This window comes from Galleria mellonella, unplaced genomic scaffold (genome assembly GCF_026898425.1).
Source record: "Galleria mellonella isolate WM207_F2 unplaced genomic scaffold, CSIRO_AGI_GalMel_v1 utg93, whole genome shotgun sequence".
In the NCBI taxonomy this organism is placed as follows: Eukaryota; Metazoa; Arthropoda; class Insecta; order Lepidoptera; family Pyralidae; genus Galleria; species Galleria mellonella.
Window position 1 is genome coordinate 1,915,796 of NW_026442176.1, and position 18,879 is coordinate 1,934,674.

At 32.3% G+C, this 18,879-nt stretch overlaps 2 protein-coding genes across 2 annotated transcripts; one reads left to right on the top strand and one right to left on the bottom strand.

Annotated features, from left to right (window-relative positions):
• The first annotated feature begins 329 nt into the window (after positions 1-329).
• On the top strand, positions 330-10,060 carry LOC128202403 (WD repeat and FYVE domain-containing protein 2-like). Its single transcript, XM_052902619.1, has 8 exons — positions 330-571; positions 2,259-2,439; positions 2,792-2,958; positions 3,561-3,674; positions 4,602-4,727; positions 5,444-5,640; positions 7,002-7,143; positions 7,611-10,060. Exons 1-8 carry the CDS (start codon positions 411-413, stop codon positions 7,831-7,833), a joined length of 1,311 nt encoding a protein of 436 aa, XP_052758579.1. The 5' UTR covers positions 330-410; the 3' UTR covers positions 7,834-10,060.
• A 5,831-nt stretch (positions 10,061-15,891) lies between these two features.
• LOC113517017 (uncharacterized) lies at positions 15,892-18,369 on the bottom strand. Its single transcript, XM_026901533.3, has 3 exons — positions 18,264-18,369; positions 16,698-18,009; positions 15,892-16,418 (listed from the first exon to the last, which is right to left on the bottom strand). Exons 1-3 carry the CDS (start codon positions 18,328-18,330, stop codon positions 16,118-16,120), a joined length of 1,680 nt encoding a protein of 559 aa, XP_026757334.2. The 5' UTR covers positions 18,331-18,369; the 3' UTR covers positions 15,892-16,117.
• Positions 18,370-18,879: the final 510 nt, after the last annotated feature.

Genomic DNA, 18,879 nt, shown 5'->3' on the forward strand with positions numbered 1-18,879 from the left:
TATATCAGTTGTGACTAAGGTGACAACATCGCTTTTTAAAAGATACTTAAACACGGGGTAAAAAATTTGCATATATTAAGGATATTTTTGTATGAAAAATTTTATGATATTTAAAACATGAAATACTTTCATTATCATAACGTTGCGTACATATTTTATTCTGTACTATACTAGCCTGATAGGGATTCCCTATTCTTAGAGCCTAGGCTTTACCATAGATTAAAGAGAGTATGTCTTCACTCATAAATCGAACATAGTAGTACCCTTTACTTGACAGTTTATAGAGATATGACGTGATGTTTCGGTTTTTGATGTTTTAGTCTGTCATACTGTCATTCTATTCTGTTTAAAGAAGTGTCGATTGATTAACAATCGTAAAAAGGTTATTTATTTGCAATTTAACTAGCATAATGGCTGCTGAAATAAAGCCTGCGCCTAGGACACCTAACGATAGATTCTCCACTACAAAAAAACCAGCACTTTTAAATAAATTAGAAGGTTGTACGGACGATGTAAACGCCGCTGTGGTGATACCTGGCGAGGACGGTGTAATTAGCGTTTGCGATGATAAGTAAGAGTTCCGATTTATTACACGAAAACATTTTGTTCTAATTGCTCAATTTTTAGCATTACTTATTTGTAATAAAACAAAAATTGAAGTTGTGACCTTTTCAATTTGGTTTACGTTATGTACCCTCATTTGGACGTAGTTTTTCATAATTGCGTATGTTTGTTCTTAATCATTATACAGCTTCAAGTAACATTTATGAATTTATATTTCATGAGAATTACTAACAAAACCTTCAATTCTTTTATATGATTATCCATATTTTTTAGTCTGGTTTTTGTTTCAATTTATTTATTTAAGGAACAATCAAGGATTGTCTTTTTATCGAAATAATAATTAATAAAGCAACATGTCAACTGGATTACAATGATTTTTTGTTAATTTGTTATCTGTGTTTGGTTGTAATTTCTTTATTTTAAACATCTACTTCAAGTTTGTTTACTAAATATACAAAGTCAAGATAACAGATTAAAATTATGTGGGTTCTTAATACATATTTTAAATAATATCAATTAAAATGTACATAGATACAACAAATGGTCAATGACAATTTTAAAACTTCACTGTTTTACTGTAATAATATTAGGATAGGCCTTTGAGAGGTGATTTGAAAATAAATTATTTTAAACTCATGTTCATCTGTGACATCACCTGCATCAATAGAATATGTTAATTGACCAGGATAAAAATGAATAACTTATGTGTGTCCCAAATAGTATATATATGTTAAATTTCACAACAGTTAGTTAAGCTGTTAAAGCAGTAATAGTTAATAACATATAAACATCATCTTTTTTGTATATATTAGTAAGATTGTTATTGAAATATGAAAAATAACTATATTTTCAATTCACCTGTCTTTCTACAATATGTTGATAAAAATGACAGTATAGTATACAAAAATGTTAATCACAAATTAAGGTGGGGTAAATTATTACAGCTTTTATATCTTTTCAAGTTTGCAAATACTTTTTTACTGCTTATGGCATTAATAAATGTGAAAGTTTACGAAGATGTATGTTACTCAGGTGTGCTGCATATATTATACAGTATAGACAAATTTGAATGTTTTGATATACACAAAAAATATGGTCTATTTTCTGTGATTAGACTTATAAGATACTTTTATCATATTGATGGCCATAGGTAACATCTAATCATATATTTTTTAGTAACCATTTTATGAAGCAATAAATATAGTAACTGTTTACTATCATATGAGCTACATATTTATTTGCCACCTTTTGTTGTGTATTTTATTATGTCTATATTTGACAATGATGATATTTTTAAATTTTAGCAATATTGTGTTGTCTATAAATTATATTAGATACAGAAATTAAATTAATTGGAATCAGTTAGTCATAAGTCATTTGTCCATGTAGGTAAAGTAGAAAAATAAATATTTGCTTATGTCACTGAACTGTAGGATTAAAAAATTATAATAGAATAATTTTTTTTAGTTATTCATATAATTCATATCATCTTCATCTTCTTACCCTTATCCCAATAATTTGGGGTCGGCGTAATATGATTTTGTCCATATTACAAAAAGACTTGGTTTTTAGTTTTACGGCCGGCCACCTGCCTGACGTCAACCCTCTTTAGGAATAATTCATATAATTCATATGTTAATAAAAAAAATTGTTATGTATTATACAAGGTTTTAATAGATTTTTTTTAATTACAGAACAGTAAGAGTATGGCTAAAACGTGATTCAGGGCAGTATTGGCCGAGCATCTGTCAGTTTATGCCATCTGGTTGTACATCTATGTTTTATACCCCAGAAACCAGACAGTTATTTATTGGGCAAGAAAATGGCACTATATCTGAGTTCACACTAGCTACAGACTGCAATAGAATAAATCCTGTATGTATTGCAATTAAATTTACATTATTTATGTAAAGGAGAATATTTTAAATTTCATTAAGTGATTTAATTTAAAATATTAATGTTCATATGTTGTAAACACTATTGTAGAGTGAAATAAATTTTATTTGTGTTGATCTTGCATGGATAGTGCTATGGCACTGCATGGCTTTTTTATGAGTAAAGGATCTGTTGGTCAGTCATCATTGATGCTAATAATGCTGGCAACACCAAAGGGGTGGGCATGCTGTCAACCTAAATAAAATTTATTTCATTCAAATTTTTCACACATCTGTATAAATTTATAGTTTAAGTGACAGTAATAAAAGATGATTTTTTTTTATATGTCTAGACACGGGAGTACCTAGCACACACTGCACGGGTAACGGCTGTTGTGTTCTCCTTAAGTTGTGAGTGGGTGCTGTCAGTGAGCAGAGACAAATTGTTCTCCTATCACTGCAGTGAGACCGGCCGCAGGATTGGTGGGTACTCTTTTGAAGCGTGGTGTACAGCTCTACAGTATCCTTTTTTATAATTTATTTTTTCTAATATAAATAGGACATTTAGGAAAGAAATTGATGAGTAGACTGAGTTGCTATTAATATAGTTGGGATTCAATTAGAATCACAAAATGTCCAGTGTAATAATTTGTTTATTATTTCTTGTAATTCTTCTTATGTTAAATATGTAAGAGGTAGTATATCTTTGTTCTCAGAACAGGCAATCCATGAGGTGATCTCTGAATATCACAGTATAATTATCCTCTCATAATCCTGATACTATTTACATCTTTAAGATGATAGTAACAGTTAATTATAATTGTACATCAAGTGACTCATTGACTTGTATAATTTTTCCTTAATATGTGTAGTCATGTTTTAGTGAACAGTAGGCACAAGATATATTAACCTAACCCTAAATAAAACCTTATCTAGAAAAAATAATATTGCAAATAAAATACATTTTTATTAAAAATTCATTGTCATTTATATAATCAATGGTACTTACTACGTTTACGTTAAAATGTAATCAATGGCGAGCATTGATAACAGTTAACAAGTCATGATAATATGAAATAGGAAACTGTTATCCAATATTATTTCCTAAATATATAACATCAGATTTGACTCACAATCAAAATATGCATTTGTGGGTGATTACAGTGGGCAGATAACTATGTTAAAATTAGACAATAATGGTGCTGCTCTAGTCACTACATTGAAGGGGCATACTGGGTGAGTGTATAATGTTTTTGTACTATAATTAAATTTCGTATTTTTATTTTTATAATTTGAACTATTTAATATACAATTTGGTATATTTTTATAACTAACATAGACAAAAAAAATATAATATACAATAACTCATTGTTTATATATGTTATCACAAAAACGATTTTGTTTTTTACTTTCTTTATTATATCCGCCATTATTTCGTTGCTCTCGTTGAGATTTTTTTTATTAAATATACCAAGTATAAATACATTATGAGTATTAATTTGAAAGTCTGCAAAGATGTGATAATAAATAAATAAATAATTAAAGATGTTTAGATATTTGGTGAATAAAATTTGGGACAGAAATATACCGTATTCTACACTCCTCGCCCATTCCTCGGCCATTATATTCCCTAAATCGCCTCTTATGACACCCACGTGACAGGAAGGTGTGATCCATTCTATACCGAGACCTCACGGCGCATCAATCTTAAAATGCAGTCTAAATTATTGGTATCTTTTTATGGGAGTATACTATTAGAAACTGAATATTTTCATTAGAAAAATATGTCAATAATATGAAACTTGCATAGTATTATGTCACGTTCTAACTCTTAAGTCAGTATAGAAAATTCCTCTTTTTTAATTTTTTATTGACTATATTTTTCGTCCTAATCCTAATATATAAAATCCTGTCATGATATGTATTCACCCTAATATCTGAATGCGTTTAACCGATGTTTATGGATAAATCAAAATTTAATTATTGCAGAAATTTTATACTTGTGCGAAATCAGGGCGGGTCGCTAGTATATTCTGTAGATATCTTTCAAATTTGAAAGATAAATAATCGATTGAAACTTAAGGAATGCCATCGAAAAATTCAAAATAAACATTGTTTTTCAATAAAGTTCACACATGTGATTATGGATGAAATATGTTTCAGTTCTGTAAGAGTATTGAACTGGGCTCCAATACGCCAGTTACTGTTTAGCGGTTCCTTCGATCAAACAATCATTGTATGGGATATTGGTGGACAAAAAGGCACAGCGTATGAACTGCAAGGACATAGGTAAATATCTAATTTTATAAATAATTTCATAAATTTATTTTAAAATTTGGATTTTGATAATTTCTCAGAAACTACAAATATTCTATAATATATTATCCTTTTATCCACTTATATATAAATATGTAAGTCTTTTCTGTATGTTGTTTAGAATAAGCTATGATACATAACACCTTAGTTCTCAGGAACAGCAATAGTTAAGATCCATAGTTAAAATAGGTCTTCATAGAATGACCAAAAGTATTTTTTACACATTTAGAGATATGCTGATGAGCCGGTATGTAAGAGAGGTATCATAGGCATACAATGTACTTTGAAATGTCCACAGTGGTCTTTATAGGAGGTTATGGTTACCATTTTTGATTAGGTAAACTGTCAGCTTGTTTACCATTTCATAAAAGAGTAAAATATTCAAGCCTATAAGATTAGTGACTTTTTGGTTACACCCTGGACTTCCATAGTAATATAAATGTGACAATATATTTATTTTTAACTCTCAGCGACTTAACGTCTTAATCACCATGGAATATATATACCTACTATGTTGGTTAGAGAAGGTTGGTTACTAGTTTTTATCTTATCCTAATTGACTAAATAGATATGGGTAAATCTAAATAGACTATATTATTAGCGGGATATTATATCAGAACAATACCTTAGTCACGTGGACGAAATTGCATATAAAAGATAGTATAATAAGCTGTTGCGTTATTCCCCAGTAATAAGGTGACGGGCTTGTGGTACGTGGGCGGGTGCGAGCGGCTGGTGTCGGCGGGCGAGGACGGCGCGCTGGGCGTGTGGGAGATGGGCGTGCGGCGGCGCGAGACGCCCGCCTGGAAGGAGGCCGACCTGTGCCAGATCTGCCACGCGCCCTTCATATGGAACGTGCGCGCCATGATGGAGATGAAGCAGTTAGGTTCGTTGTCACTGTCATACTATAAAATTTTTTTTTGCCTCCCTTGCAAAGTGCAACTTGTTCCCGGATTTTATTTTCGAGGTTTTTTAGCTAGTTTCAGTTTTGGTTTGTCGAAGAACCACAGTCCCTCGGCATAGTGTTATTTTTATTGTACGGTACCGTCCACATCCTCGCATATGAATCAGTTTTGTTACTATAACATTTATGTGAATTGTTTTTTCCTGGATGAAAATGAAATGATAATTTTGCCTGTAATATTGGTTGTGATGAACGAAGAATGATGAGGGTGAAGTTAGCTAACTGATCTGATTTCATACTCCTTCATCACAATGAGCTTATTGTGATAAATTAATCACAATAGTTTTTACAATGAACTACAAGGAAGTTTTCCTGACAAATTATATTGCTAGCTATGAGGTTACTAATACACGTTATTACTACTATCATCCCTTTCTTTCCACGTGTAGTATAAAATGCATTGCGCAAGTAAATTCCGGATATAGTCGTATGTTCGGTTGATTTAAGCTTTAACAGTCTTTTCTAAATTGGTTCAGGTTCTTTGTGTTTCCATTTGAACGTCAGCAGCGTGTAATCTCTGATATAAGAATTTCATTGTGATCTTCATAATTTCTATATAATTTATAATTTCCAGTTTTTAAGTAAAGTGGAGTCATTTGTGTTTCAACCGTGAAGCAGTTGTGTTTGCATGGCTGTGTTTCGGTTTGAAGGGTGGGATATGACGTGAATTTACAGGGTACAGAGGAATAACACCTGAGTTCTCAGGAATGGCAACGAATGGGGGTATCATGGGCGAAACAGTATACTCTGTTATGTCCATGGTACTGCGCATGTCTATAGGCGACAGTTACCATTTTCCATCAGGTGGGCCGTCAGCTTGTTTGCCATTCTAAGTTGAATATTTTACTGAAATGGGTGCTATTTTGCGGAATTCCATATCACTGGTTATTTTATTAGAATTATTTGGTTTCGTTCCGCTACCATTAAAATGTGTGCACTTGCCAACACTCAAAAATTGATGATTAGAAATTGATAGTTAATGTGGAAAGTTGTAGAACATTCGCTAATAATAATAGTAGTGAGTCTTCGAGTGTGGACGGTCGCACACATATCGTCATAGTCGTAGAATACTGACGGATCTTTGCACACATATTTGTCAGATCCGTACGATATTAATAATAGCGGAATTAAAATAAATAATTCTAATAAAAAAAAAAGTAATTAGGTTGCATTCATTAATTTCTAAATCATGACCTATAATAAAAAAAGAAATCTCCCCAACAGATAGTTTTGGAGCTTGTTTGTCTCCCCTAGTCGTAGTAAATGAAACAATATGTGGGCAGGGTTGCGGCAGCACCACTGCCGCTGGTGCGGGGCTGCGGTGTGCGCGACGTGTTCGCCGCACCGGCTGCCGCTGCCCGTCATGGGCTTTGAGTTCCCGCAGCGCGTGTGCACGCACTGCTATGATACTCTTAGGCACGAACCGTGAGTACATTTGTTATTTCTCGTACATCCACAAATACTAATGGAAGTATGTGCCTGAATTATGCGCATTTTCGATAGATGTTCTAACTTTAATAAGTACAGCAACAAGAGAAATATTTATTTTATGTTGCATTTAAAGTAATAAACAATGGAGACTAAATCCCTTACTAATAAAAACTAAAAGCACCTTCTACAAATCTATTTTGAATATTAGTTTTGTTGTTTGCTTCCAAACTGTACAAAATAATAGAAAATAACTGATCCCATATGTTGATACTGGCAAATAATTCGAACAAGATTTTAATACTACCTGACAAGCATGATTGGAACTCATTTCTCTCTGCCTACCCTTCAAGAATTTGGCGTGATCATAGATAACAAAAACAATTTGACGTGTATAAGCGTCAACTATTTAAGCTTTAAAATGGTCGCGGCGAACAGTATAGCACAGGCGTGTACACCCACAGGCGCGAGTCGCTCGCATCGTTCCACGATATGAAGCATGCAGTGACGTCATTGTACGTGGACGAGGCGACGGGCCGCATGTGCACGGCCGGCAAGGACCGCGTCATCAAGGTGTGGGACGTCAGCGTGCTGCTCGCGCCCACCGCCGCGTCCACCTCCGGCTCCGCTTCCGTTTCCGCGCCCGCGCCCGCGTCCGCGTCGCGTGTGGGGCCCAGCGACCAATAGCCACTGTGACCGCGCGCTCTCACCGCTCTAACGAATACCGCTCGCGCGTAATGTCGGGCGTTACGAATGCACTTCGGAAGTGGTCGGTTGTGGTCGGGTAGGATGCGTACGATTACGATGTCAGTTGATTTTCGTCATACAATTGTTGTTAGGCGCTTTGATTGGTATTAATTAATTAATCCAAGAAATTGACTGTTGCGTTTAATAGTTTCAATTAATATTTTCGAGATATATGATATTAAAATTGAAATTAACAGAGAAATAAAGACGAATGTTTATACTATCCTTGAAAATATATGTAAAAAATAATATATTTTAAGCTACGTAGACGTAGAGTATCAAATTAAGTTATCTTTTTATTCTATATTTTGTTTTTAAACAAAATCATGTCTTTACAGTTCACAACAAATTATATTTAGACTGATTTTGGTACATTAGATTATGTACATATCTAATGTACCAAAATCAGTATATATCTAATTTAAGTATAGTTTGTACACATCTAGGTGTCATAACTCCAAAACAGCATATAACATGTATTAAAAAGAAAATAACAAGTCCATATTATATATGTATATATATGTAATTATATTATTATTTATACTGCGTTAAAATTTATCTTTAGCCCCCATTTTTCTTCCCTTTTTAGTCTTATTATTGTTCTGTTAAGCCATGATCAGCCCCAATTATAAATTCTCTCCATCTACGTTGCCTGGAAAAAATCGCTATTTAACGATAAGGCCGCCCGTTGTTGCCTCTTTATTTTACTGTTGTGTAATTAAATTTATTTTATTATTATTTTTTTTTTCTTTATTGAACCACTAAAGAATAATATAAAGATATGTATATATTACTTATGAAGTACAAAATGCGGTCTTATCGCTAAAGTATTCTCTTTCAGACAACCTTAGGATAGAGGAGAAAAGAAAAAAGACGGTAGCTATTTGGAGCAAGAAGTGAAACTAAATAACAAAGAAAAATGCTCATGTTAATGTTATTATTATTATTTTTTGTACAGATATTGTTAATCTTTATAATCTGCATCATTCTATGGAGGGAACAAAGAATTTCCATTCATTCTTTAATTAATAAATTTGTAAAACTGAATAATTTTTCTCCAAGAACAAAGAAATACGGTAATAAATTTTAAACTTTCCATACTGTTCTCCTACATGGCTGGTTTACATTATAGATTTAGTATGAAAAGTAAAACAAATTATTTCGATTGAGCATAAGCAGAGAATATTGTTCAATATCATGAATACCCATTTGATATTGGCTTGTTATACTTCTCGGTCATTACAACATATGTATATTCAAAGATCACAAGCGATCGTTTCAATTATTCTATAATTCTATATGTCAAGTCTCAATAACCCAATAAATGTGGCAATCGAGCGAAAAATCGACGAATTAACTCGCTGTTCATTTGCTATTATTACATGCTTATTTCTCTGTTACAATGGTAATAGAAAAACTAATAAGTCAGTTTCAATTTCTTTTAAGAAAATTTTAATTTTGTAATATAAAAGTTTTTATTTTACTTAGATTGCAAATTTAGTAAACATTCTGTCTACCAAGATGTAAACATTAAAGTGTTCTAAGTGACATTTACGCCATTTGGTAAGATATGACTATATTTATGGCCCAAATTTCTCATTAATAAGTATATAGCGAAGCCATTAATAATGTGCACATTTACTTACATTATGAAAATTTTGCGATATATGTTATTTCTCAATGTGCCCACATAAAGGTATTTTTACTTTCATACTAAACAATATTTTTTACTTTTTATTTGTATATTATACATTATTAGGCATCCTATTTAGTCACTAATGTATATAAAAATAAAAAAAAAAAAACTATTAACATGAGAAAACATGTCAAGAAAATAATTTTTTGGCGGCTTTTTAAATATTGCTCGAGTCATATACGTATATAGTTTACTTATGTATATTTGATATAAGCAAAGTTTAAATATGCGATATTAAAATTTGTTCGTTATTGTTTAGTGCTACGCGTTTATTGTTGAACAAGTTTGTGTGTCATCAGTTGTCGTGAGCTAAGACTGAAACTTTCCCATTCATGATATGTATTATTATAAAGTTGATAAGATCTTCATTATCTCCGATGGATGTAATATAGTTTAGATATTCCAACAGTAATTATAGTAATTGAAATTATATTTATACGAGTTATTAATACAAGATCTCTGCTATTAAAATGTTTTTTATTTAATGTTATTTGGTTTATGGGGATTATATATTTTGATATATTTTTCATGTTGTTAAAATGTAACTGGTTTTCATTTATTTTTTTGCATGAATGCTAACACGGTTCTATTTAAATGAAGGTAACTTTTAGAACCATTGTTTCTCTCAAAAAGGTAAGGTTTAATATATATATTTAACCTTAACTGTTCCAGTCTGATTTATCCAATAAAGGTTAACGTGCGTAGGATTTATTAATTGCTTACTACATTAATATAGTAATGGAAAAGAGCTATATAACAATAGCCCTTTGTCATAATCAGAACTATTAGGAAATGATGAATCGGACGCTACGAGCAAGGAAACTGCAAAACAATCAGGCGGTCAAAAGGTTAACCGTATTAGTGGTGATTAAACTTGGTTTAATGCATGTTTAATTGTAGTGTGAAATGGATGGTGTAGCTCACAGAAGTAATGCCATAAATTCGTTGTACATATATAAGACATATTTCGTTTACTTTTCATAGTTATTTTTTAATTTCTATTTCAACTGCATAACACGATATTTATTTATTTGATTAATACAAAAAGAGACTATAGAAATTTGGCAAACAGTCTTTAAGTATCGTATCCTTGATATTTGAATTGTAATCTATTATTTCACTTTATTATTAAATATTTCAAGATACTAATGTAAACACAACCACTCCTATGATTAGTTGCATGCATCAATGTCAACAGCATGTTTGAAATATTCGAATGATTCATAGTTATAAAATTGTGAATCGAATTACCTTATTTGTACAACAACGAAATAGATAAGTAACAAAAAATAGGTACAATTTTAGACTTACGTGATGCATGATACTTGGTTTAAAAAGGACGGGAATTAACGATAGTTTAGGTAATATTAATATCGAGGTAAACTTAAGCTAATGATTATATTTTAACCTAAATGATTGTGTTAATTTCCTTCCTTTATAAACAAATTCTAAATATAAAAGTCCCATGTCACGGTGTTTCTTGATGCTAATTTTCGAAATGACTCTACCATTTCTTTTGCAAAATTTTATAAATAAATTGTTTGCTCCAACTCGATAGATAAAGAAAGTTTTAATCTCGAAAAAAAAAATTAACCCAACAGGGTTAACTGGTTTTGCATAACATTCATAAAACGTGTTGGAGTCTACAACTATTTTACTTAAAACTGCTATTTATAAATTGAAGAATCGAAGCAACTGTGTCATATTACTATATTATTATTTTAATATGTTTAAACATTAAATTGATTTCTTTTTAATATTTACAATTATTTATTAATCGTGTTAAATTTAATATAACATTTATATGTAATTTTAAATGTTCTTTTACATTAATTTTATCATATCATTTCTTAATGAAAATTAAGGAGGCAATTGTTAAAGCGATTTAAGGTGGATCCGAGAATAATAATGTCTTTTTATATTTAACCATATTATTAATAGACCGTGACTTTGTTGTGGGATTTTTTTTCGCTTATGGCCTTTAATTGTGGCGTAGCTTCATTTGTATTCTGTATTAGCTTTTTGCCCGCTACGTCGGATGCTAGGATTTCAGAAGTAAGAAATGCAATGATATCACTTCTAGATGACGTAATAAAAATTAAACATACACCAGATTTTAAGTTAGACATTCAGGAACACAACAGTGTAAACCGTATCCAAATTCGTGCAGTAGTTTTTACGTGACACCGGCATAAAGACACAGATAGACAGATGACATTTCTATAAATTATTGTTTTGGCTTCTTTTGGTCCTACTGACATCCCTTATATAATTTTTTTTTAAATATTTCTCATGTACATACATCATCTATTTTAAAAAAAATTATGTGATTATTTTAGAACATAAAATGTTGTAGGTACTTATTTATAAGTAAAAATACCTTAAAATCTAGCGAAATGACAAGTGTTTTCACCCATGAAGACGAACATGTCATGTGCGTTTGCATTAATATTGTTATCACTTTGATATCTTGTTATAATGTAAGTACTTAATAGTGATGTGCCGTATATACATATCTGTATTGACGGATATCCGAGAGAGATAAAAGATCTGTATTCGTGTCCGTAAATTTTGGCGGATCTAGAACGCATACGTATATGAAATTCTAAATTAAATACTATTAATTGGAATTTAATTGAATTTTTATTTCTTAAAATCATATACAGTATTTTAAAGTTACCTACAAATTAAAATATTTTAATGCGTTTAAAAGTAGATCTCTATGTCAGTATCCATATTTACGGATTTAGACACTAATGATCCGTATTCATACATGAATATATATTCATATACACGAAAAAGGTATATTTTTAACCATCCGGCACATCATTAGTCTTTATTGACAATTTCAGGATGTTTTTAACTAGTTTATCTGTCAATAAATATGTATATCATATTAGTGCACACATTGGGAAGAACGAGACGCTGGATGTTGTTATCTCATTTTAACTCACGCGCACGCGTTAATCTAGCGATAACGTATTTATCGCTAGATTAATTTGATTGTTATTAATTTAATTGATAGCAGAGCAGACTAATAATACAGACGGTTAAACTTTTCACATATTTTTGCACGTGGCTGTACTCGTCAAATTAATTTAATTATTATATATTTACAATATTAATATTGAAACAAATTATTGTGGTCATATGATGTTTATAAGGCAAAAATAAAAACGGCACAGTATATAATACCGACTGTTTCAATAGAACTTAATGGAAATATATACAAATGAAGAACTGATCCGACCACAAGACAAGACTGATATCCAGTAGTAGAACAAATCATACATACATACATACATACATATCTGTCACGCCTGTCTCGCACTGGGTCAGGCAGAAACAATGGAATGCCAAACGCTTCGATTTAAATAGAGTTCTTTCGTTTCCTCAAAATTAAAAAAAACGATAAACGGATTGAATGTTTCGATTTGTTATTGTCTTGTTTAAAGTGTTTTTGTGATGATATAAAAAATATTTTATTACCTTCTAATTAAGTTCTATTGAAGCACAATATAAAGTCTGCGTGATATTTTAACAGGTAACTAAATTGTACTTTCATTAAGAAATTATTTTACCATTGATTCATAAATGTACATGACATTGGTAAATAAGTTGGACGTAGCCTAGTAGATATTCGATAATATTATATATATATATATATATATATATATATATATATATATATATATATATATATATATATATATATTATACAGATATTAGATAAATAGATTTATTGTGTCAAATATGAGGTAGACTCGTCATCATTACTGCATGTTTTTGGTTACATTTAAAACTCATGATAAGCTTGTTTGCTTCTATAGAAATGTACTGTTGGGATTGAGCTACAACATTGCTCATATACTATTAAATATTATAGGTAGATAGGAACCAGAAAATAATAAAATATTTGTCTTTTTATTTGCGGAGACTTGTAAAGATAGACTCCATAATGTTTGAATTGACATGCACGTGTATCACGGTCTTAAGGCCAAGTATCATAAAACAAAGTGATAGATAAGGAATGTGTTTACAACTACTATATAATCCAAGAAGTTCATTGTTCGAGTGTTCCCGTAGTAACAAAGTGATGAATTTGATGTAGTTAGGAGTTTATTTTAGAAGTTAAAGAACAACTAACTGTTGGTGCGAATAGGATTGTTTTCTATCAATAAAGATAAATGTCTCTAATAAGTTCTAACACATTTTGTATTTCACGTTTGTTCAACATTATCCCTCATTACTATGGTTATTTATTTTTATAAATAAAATTTAAAAATTATCTCATTTAAAGCTTTTATCACTGTGATCAACTATAACGTCCGTTAACTTATAAACAATTTTTTTTTATTAAATTTAATTAAATAATGCAATAATTGCATAAAGGAACATAAAGGATTGCATAAAGGAATGTCGTTTACGTTGTTATTATTGTCTATTAATAGTTTTATTATAATAGTTACAATACGAAAAGAATCATGTATTAAATTTTTGTATTAGATTTTGTCAATAGTAGTTTCTGTTTTTAGAAAGATTGATCGTCTAAAATTTTAACTTTTTTTTTTTCTAAAGCGAAGATATCGTCGCAATAAAGATCAGATATATGAAATCTGATCTTTTATTCCATTATTGTATTATTTTAATGATTATTTTTGTATTCAAATTTGCTCTAATTTGGAACAGTGTCAAATATAATTTAGATTTAAATAAATTAAATATGTTTTTATTGTAAAACGCTTTAGTGTTAACTTCCTAGAGCAATAGTTCATATGTTACTGTATACGTTATAACACTTTTATTATCAGCAATTGTTATCAGGTTTTATGTTAATGATGCAATTACTTCCACTACCGCATTTTTATTATTAGGCACGATCAGCATTAAAAATAAATTTTCAAAACCTAAATACTTCTTAGGATAGGTATATTTATTATTTTCTTGTTCATTAATTTTGGATGCTAACCTTGGTAATTACTTAAGTACGCAGCATTGTTAACGGGTTTTGGAAATATGTACTTTTTTTTTTAAATTTCTGATGCTGACTGTACTATATGATTATAGTTGATAATATTTTAGCTTGTTCCACACAAATATTATAATACTGGTATGTTATAAATAAAAAACAAGTCCTTGTGTAATTTACCTACGTGGTACCGTAATCTTATATATTTCGTGTAAGAGTAATACCGATCGACATAAAACAGTCCATTCTTTTAATTACTTTTGCTTTACAGCTAGGAGTATACGTATAGGGGTGTCATGGGCAGCACAGTATATCTTTGTAATATCCAAGTTGCCAACTAATAAATAAGCTATCTGTCCACTTCTTGTAGGTGCTGTAAAAAAATCTTAAACAAAAATACGTCGCTTAAAACATTAGGTTTACAGTAGTGAGAAACGCGCAAAACATGAATGGGAATAAAGATTGATGGTAACACTACTGAGAAAGCTTATATCTTATCCTTAAATAAATAAGGTTCACAATCGTATATAATAACTGGTCACGCCCGTATTTTTGTTATATTAGATATTGAAGTTGCCTCACCAATATTATATGTGTCAGGGCACATTTTAATTAAAATTTTCGGCGTGGACCAAATGAAACGAAATTATGTATAAAATAATATACTATATTATATTTGTCATATATTCATATTGTAATCACTTTAAACTGTATATGATAATGTTTTCAAACGAATGTATAGAAATGTATAAATTTTTATAGTAAAAAATGTATGTAAAAGACAAATATATTATTGCGATTAAGCGATTTTGTGGCAGTAGACTGTTATATCTATATATATATATATATATATATATATATATATATATATATATATATATATATATATATATATATATATATATATATATATAATTTTTTTTTCTGATTTTGTATATTATATTATATTCTATCAGTATTCCATGAAGTTCTTATTCACTTTAAGGGATCTATGAAGGAATAATACATTATGGTTTATTTTTAGAACACATTATTTTAATTTGTTTTTGTATTCTATGTAAAAATTAATTAATAAAAAATCTATGTAAATTCGTTGATTGGGTACCTAATAGTCTATATCAATTGCTTATTAATTATTTTTTAATATTCTTTAAAAGTCATTAAAAGATAAACTATTTTTTTTTACTAATATATAACTTACTATTGAGTTTTGTAAGTAAAAATTGTAAGATATAGTCACTGTATAATTATTATTAATAGCTATTAATATAATACAACCTAGGTTGCTTAAACATTTCTATGCAAATAAAAATGTAAGAAAAGTACGTATTATTATTATTATTATTACGCTATAAAAAGTAGAGGTAGATTATTATTGAGAGTCGTAATATTTATTACAAATAATAGGGCTATATTCCGTAACTATCAGATATTCACAGCCTTAAATAGTAGTTCAGGTACATCATGTTCGTCTCCAGGCAGTCGTCTTCTGTTGTCCTTTTGTGTCCAGCGTGGCCTCGCGGGCCTCAGATCGGTGTCTGTTCCTTACTGCCGTTCTCTCAGCCAGGGCACGTGTATTGGCTTTTAGGGACACAAATTTGGCCGTTAAACAGGTGATCCACTGGACAAGTCAAGAATGTTCTCATTCCTTTCACGCAGAAGTAGTATCTTTGACAGCCGGAACCTAATTGAACGAAGAAACCATTGTGCTCGCAGTATTTGCCGCCGTTCTCAATGATCTCCCGCGGCGGGGCTCCGCATTTGTGGGTTGAAGGGTCGACGCAAGCGTGCCCGTCGAAAATCTTGCCTCCAAGACATGAGAATGTTGCGAGTCGATCACCACCCTCGCAGTAAAAGTATCTGAAAAGTATGATTTTTATTATACATATAATGCATATTTATTTATGTCCATGTTAGATTTTTTTCGGGTGGGCAGCAACCATAAAAGTTGATGTTATATTACATAATTATGCCTTTAATAAAAACAAAGACTTCATTAATCAATTTCATTAATTTGATAAATGTGAATTTTTATACAAATAATCCGGACGTAAGATGGAATGTCTAATGATATTTTGTGTTCATAAATAAGAGGACAAATCTTTATAATAATTAAGTATGGGTTATGAATGAATATACCTATGACATCCGGTTTTAATTTCAGCGTGATATCCATCAGAGAGGCTGGAACACGAGTAATCGTCCACCGGACAAACGCCAGGCCGGGCTGGCACACAGGATTCGCCGTCAAAAACGCGACCACTTGCACACGCGTAGATTGCTTTCTCACCGGCTGTACAGGTGTAGTACCCGCGGCATCCTTGTGTGTGTTGCCCGCGGTACCGCCCGTCTGGACGGCCGTAGCACGAATCTTCGCCTAGACTAGGGCATAGGTAATTTTCCATTGATGTACATCTCACACCATCGAACACATATCCGGGTTCGCATGCTAGCATAGTGCGCATGGATCCTTCACAGTGAAAATAACGAGTACAGTTCGATTCCAAGTCTTGATATGTACCACTGGGAAGCCCTTGACACTCTAGTCGTCGTTCTGGGCCTTCACACACAAATGCGTTTGTCGGCACACATGTAGTACCATTGAATACAAGTCCCGGTTCACAAAATCCTCGAGCGACTACTCTTTCTCTTCGGCATTCGAACCACGATGAACAGTCCCGCCAGTCCCGGTATAAACCATCAGCCCAATTGTAGCAAGGACTTCGTGCTGGTGGGGGACATATAGTGCGAGCTGCTGGTTCGCACCCGTTACCAGAAAATAATAAGCCGGGTTCACACACACCACGTCGTATAACTCGCCTCGCCTCACACACGAAATATTCGCGGCAGCCGGTTACACGGTCTGCATACGCGCCATCTTTTGCTTGATGACATAACGATGAACATGCTTCATCCGAACAAAAGTCAGCGTCACCAGCCGGCAAAGGAATGGCGGCAGAGCGCGGCGCTGGACAAGAATCCACACATGTACCACCAGCACACGAAAAAACACCACGAAGTTCGGCTCCGCGACACACCAACATGCGACGACACTCGTGCGAGGAATCCGGATATTCACCATCAGTTAGTCCGGCACATAACGGTTCGTAGCACGTACCAGCTCCACGCGTACAAGCTTGTAATTCGAGGTCGAACCATGCACCAGAGGGGCAGGAGTGGTCGATAGCTGTGCCGTTTTCACAGCGATAGTAATGCCGACACGCAGTTCCGGGAGTAGCGTAGGCGAAAGTATCTCTGGGTGCACATTCCCGTCGGATGCAGGGTTGCCGTCGGCGTGGCACACATGCACCTGCTAACTCGCTGAATACACGATCCGGGCCACAGGTGTAGCGTCCTTTTACTATACCCCCGGCACATTTCACATATTCACGACAGTTTTTGTCATAATCCGCATAGAGTCCGTCTCTATGGCATGGTATTATTTCCGCATCTGGAAATAGAGATTTAATTGTTTTAGCATTATACTGAAGGTAATAATGATAATTTATTTTGCACAAATAGATTATAGTATCAAGTATTATTATAAGTTAAAAACATGAATAAATTTTCAACGATAATTATTAAAAAATCTGTAATTGGAATTAAAAAGTAAATTTAATAAAACTAAATACACATAAATGATTTAGTAAATTATTGTGTATTTTATGTTAATATTGAAAATATATTAAAAATCTCGATACTTACTAATAAGTTGCGCGGCGACGACTATTGCGGCGAATGCGCGAAGCGAAGCAGGCGCACGCGCAGACATGTCGGCTGCTACTGATGGAGATGAAGGCGCGCGGCGAGTGTGACGCAGGCCCTCGCTGCCGGTTCACACCAACTGGATGCCAGGGTTCCTTGACATTCGCACGCCTCCGCCGCAATCTGATCCCTGCGGTGGCCCGGATGCAGCCTTCGCATTAGGAATCTAGACACGCCTTGTTTATCGGGTGGCTGCTGGCTGCTTGAGTAAAAATGAACGACGGTTCACTTTGCTGGTAGCTCGCTGACCATGAACTTTGTCATCTTCTTCGAGTTACGTAACATCAATCAGGAATATGCGATGAATGAAACGAGATTCTGTTACCACGTCTTGTTTTATATTAAACACTCGAGTCTCGAATCTAACGTTGATTTCATAATATACGATTAATTAATATCAAGATCCGGTAGAGCAGTTAGTCAGTTAGGTAAATGTCGGCGACTGGCAGCTGTTCAATAACGATATTTTTAATTAAATAGTTACTTATCGATTATGGCTTTTGTTATAATATGCGGATATTCTCTGTCTAAAGGTTTAGTGGGGATTGATATCATT

What these genes read in the sequence shown, in the direction of transcription:
- LOC128202403 (XM_052902619.1), top strand. Translation starts at nt 411, where the DNA reads ATGGCTGCTGAAATAAAGCCTGCGCCTAGGACACCTAACGATAGATTC. An exon ending in ACTGCAATAGAATAAATCCT is followed by an intron (nt 2,440 to 2,791) that starts GTATGTATTGCA and finishes TTATATGTCTAG; the next exon opens with ACACGGGAGTACCTAGCACA. An exon ending in GCGTGGTGTACAGCTCTACA is followed by an intron (nt 2,959 to 3,560) that starts GTATCCTTTTTT and finishes ATATAACATCAG; the next exon opens with ATTTGACTCACAATCAAAAT.
- LOC113517017 (XM_026901533.3), bottom strand. Translation starts at nt 18,330, where the DNA reads ATGTCTGCGCGTGCGCCTGCTTCGCTTCGCGCATTCGCCGCAATAGTC. An exon ending in CGTCGCCGCGCAACTTATTA is followed by an intron (nt 18,010 to 18,263) that starts GTAAGTATCGAG and finishes CTCTATTTCCAG; the next exon opens with ATGCGGAAATAATACCATGC. An exon ending in ATTAAAACCGGATGTCATAG is followed by an intron (nt 16,419 to 16,697) that starts GTATATTCATTC and finishes CATACTTTTCAG; the next exon opens with ATACTTTTACTGCGAGGGTG.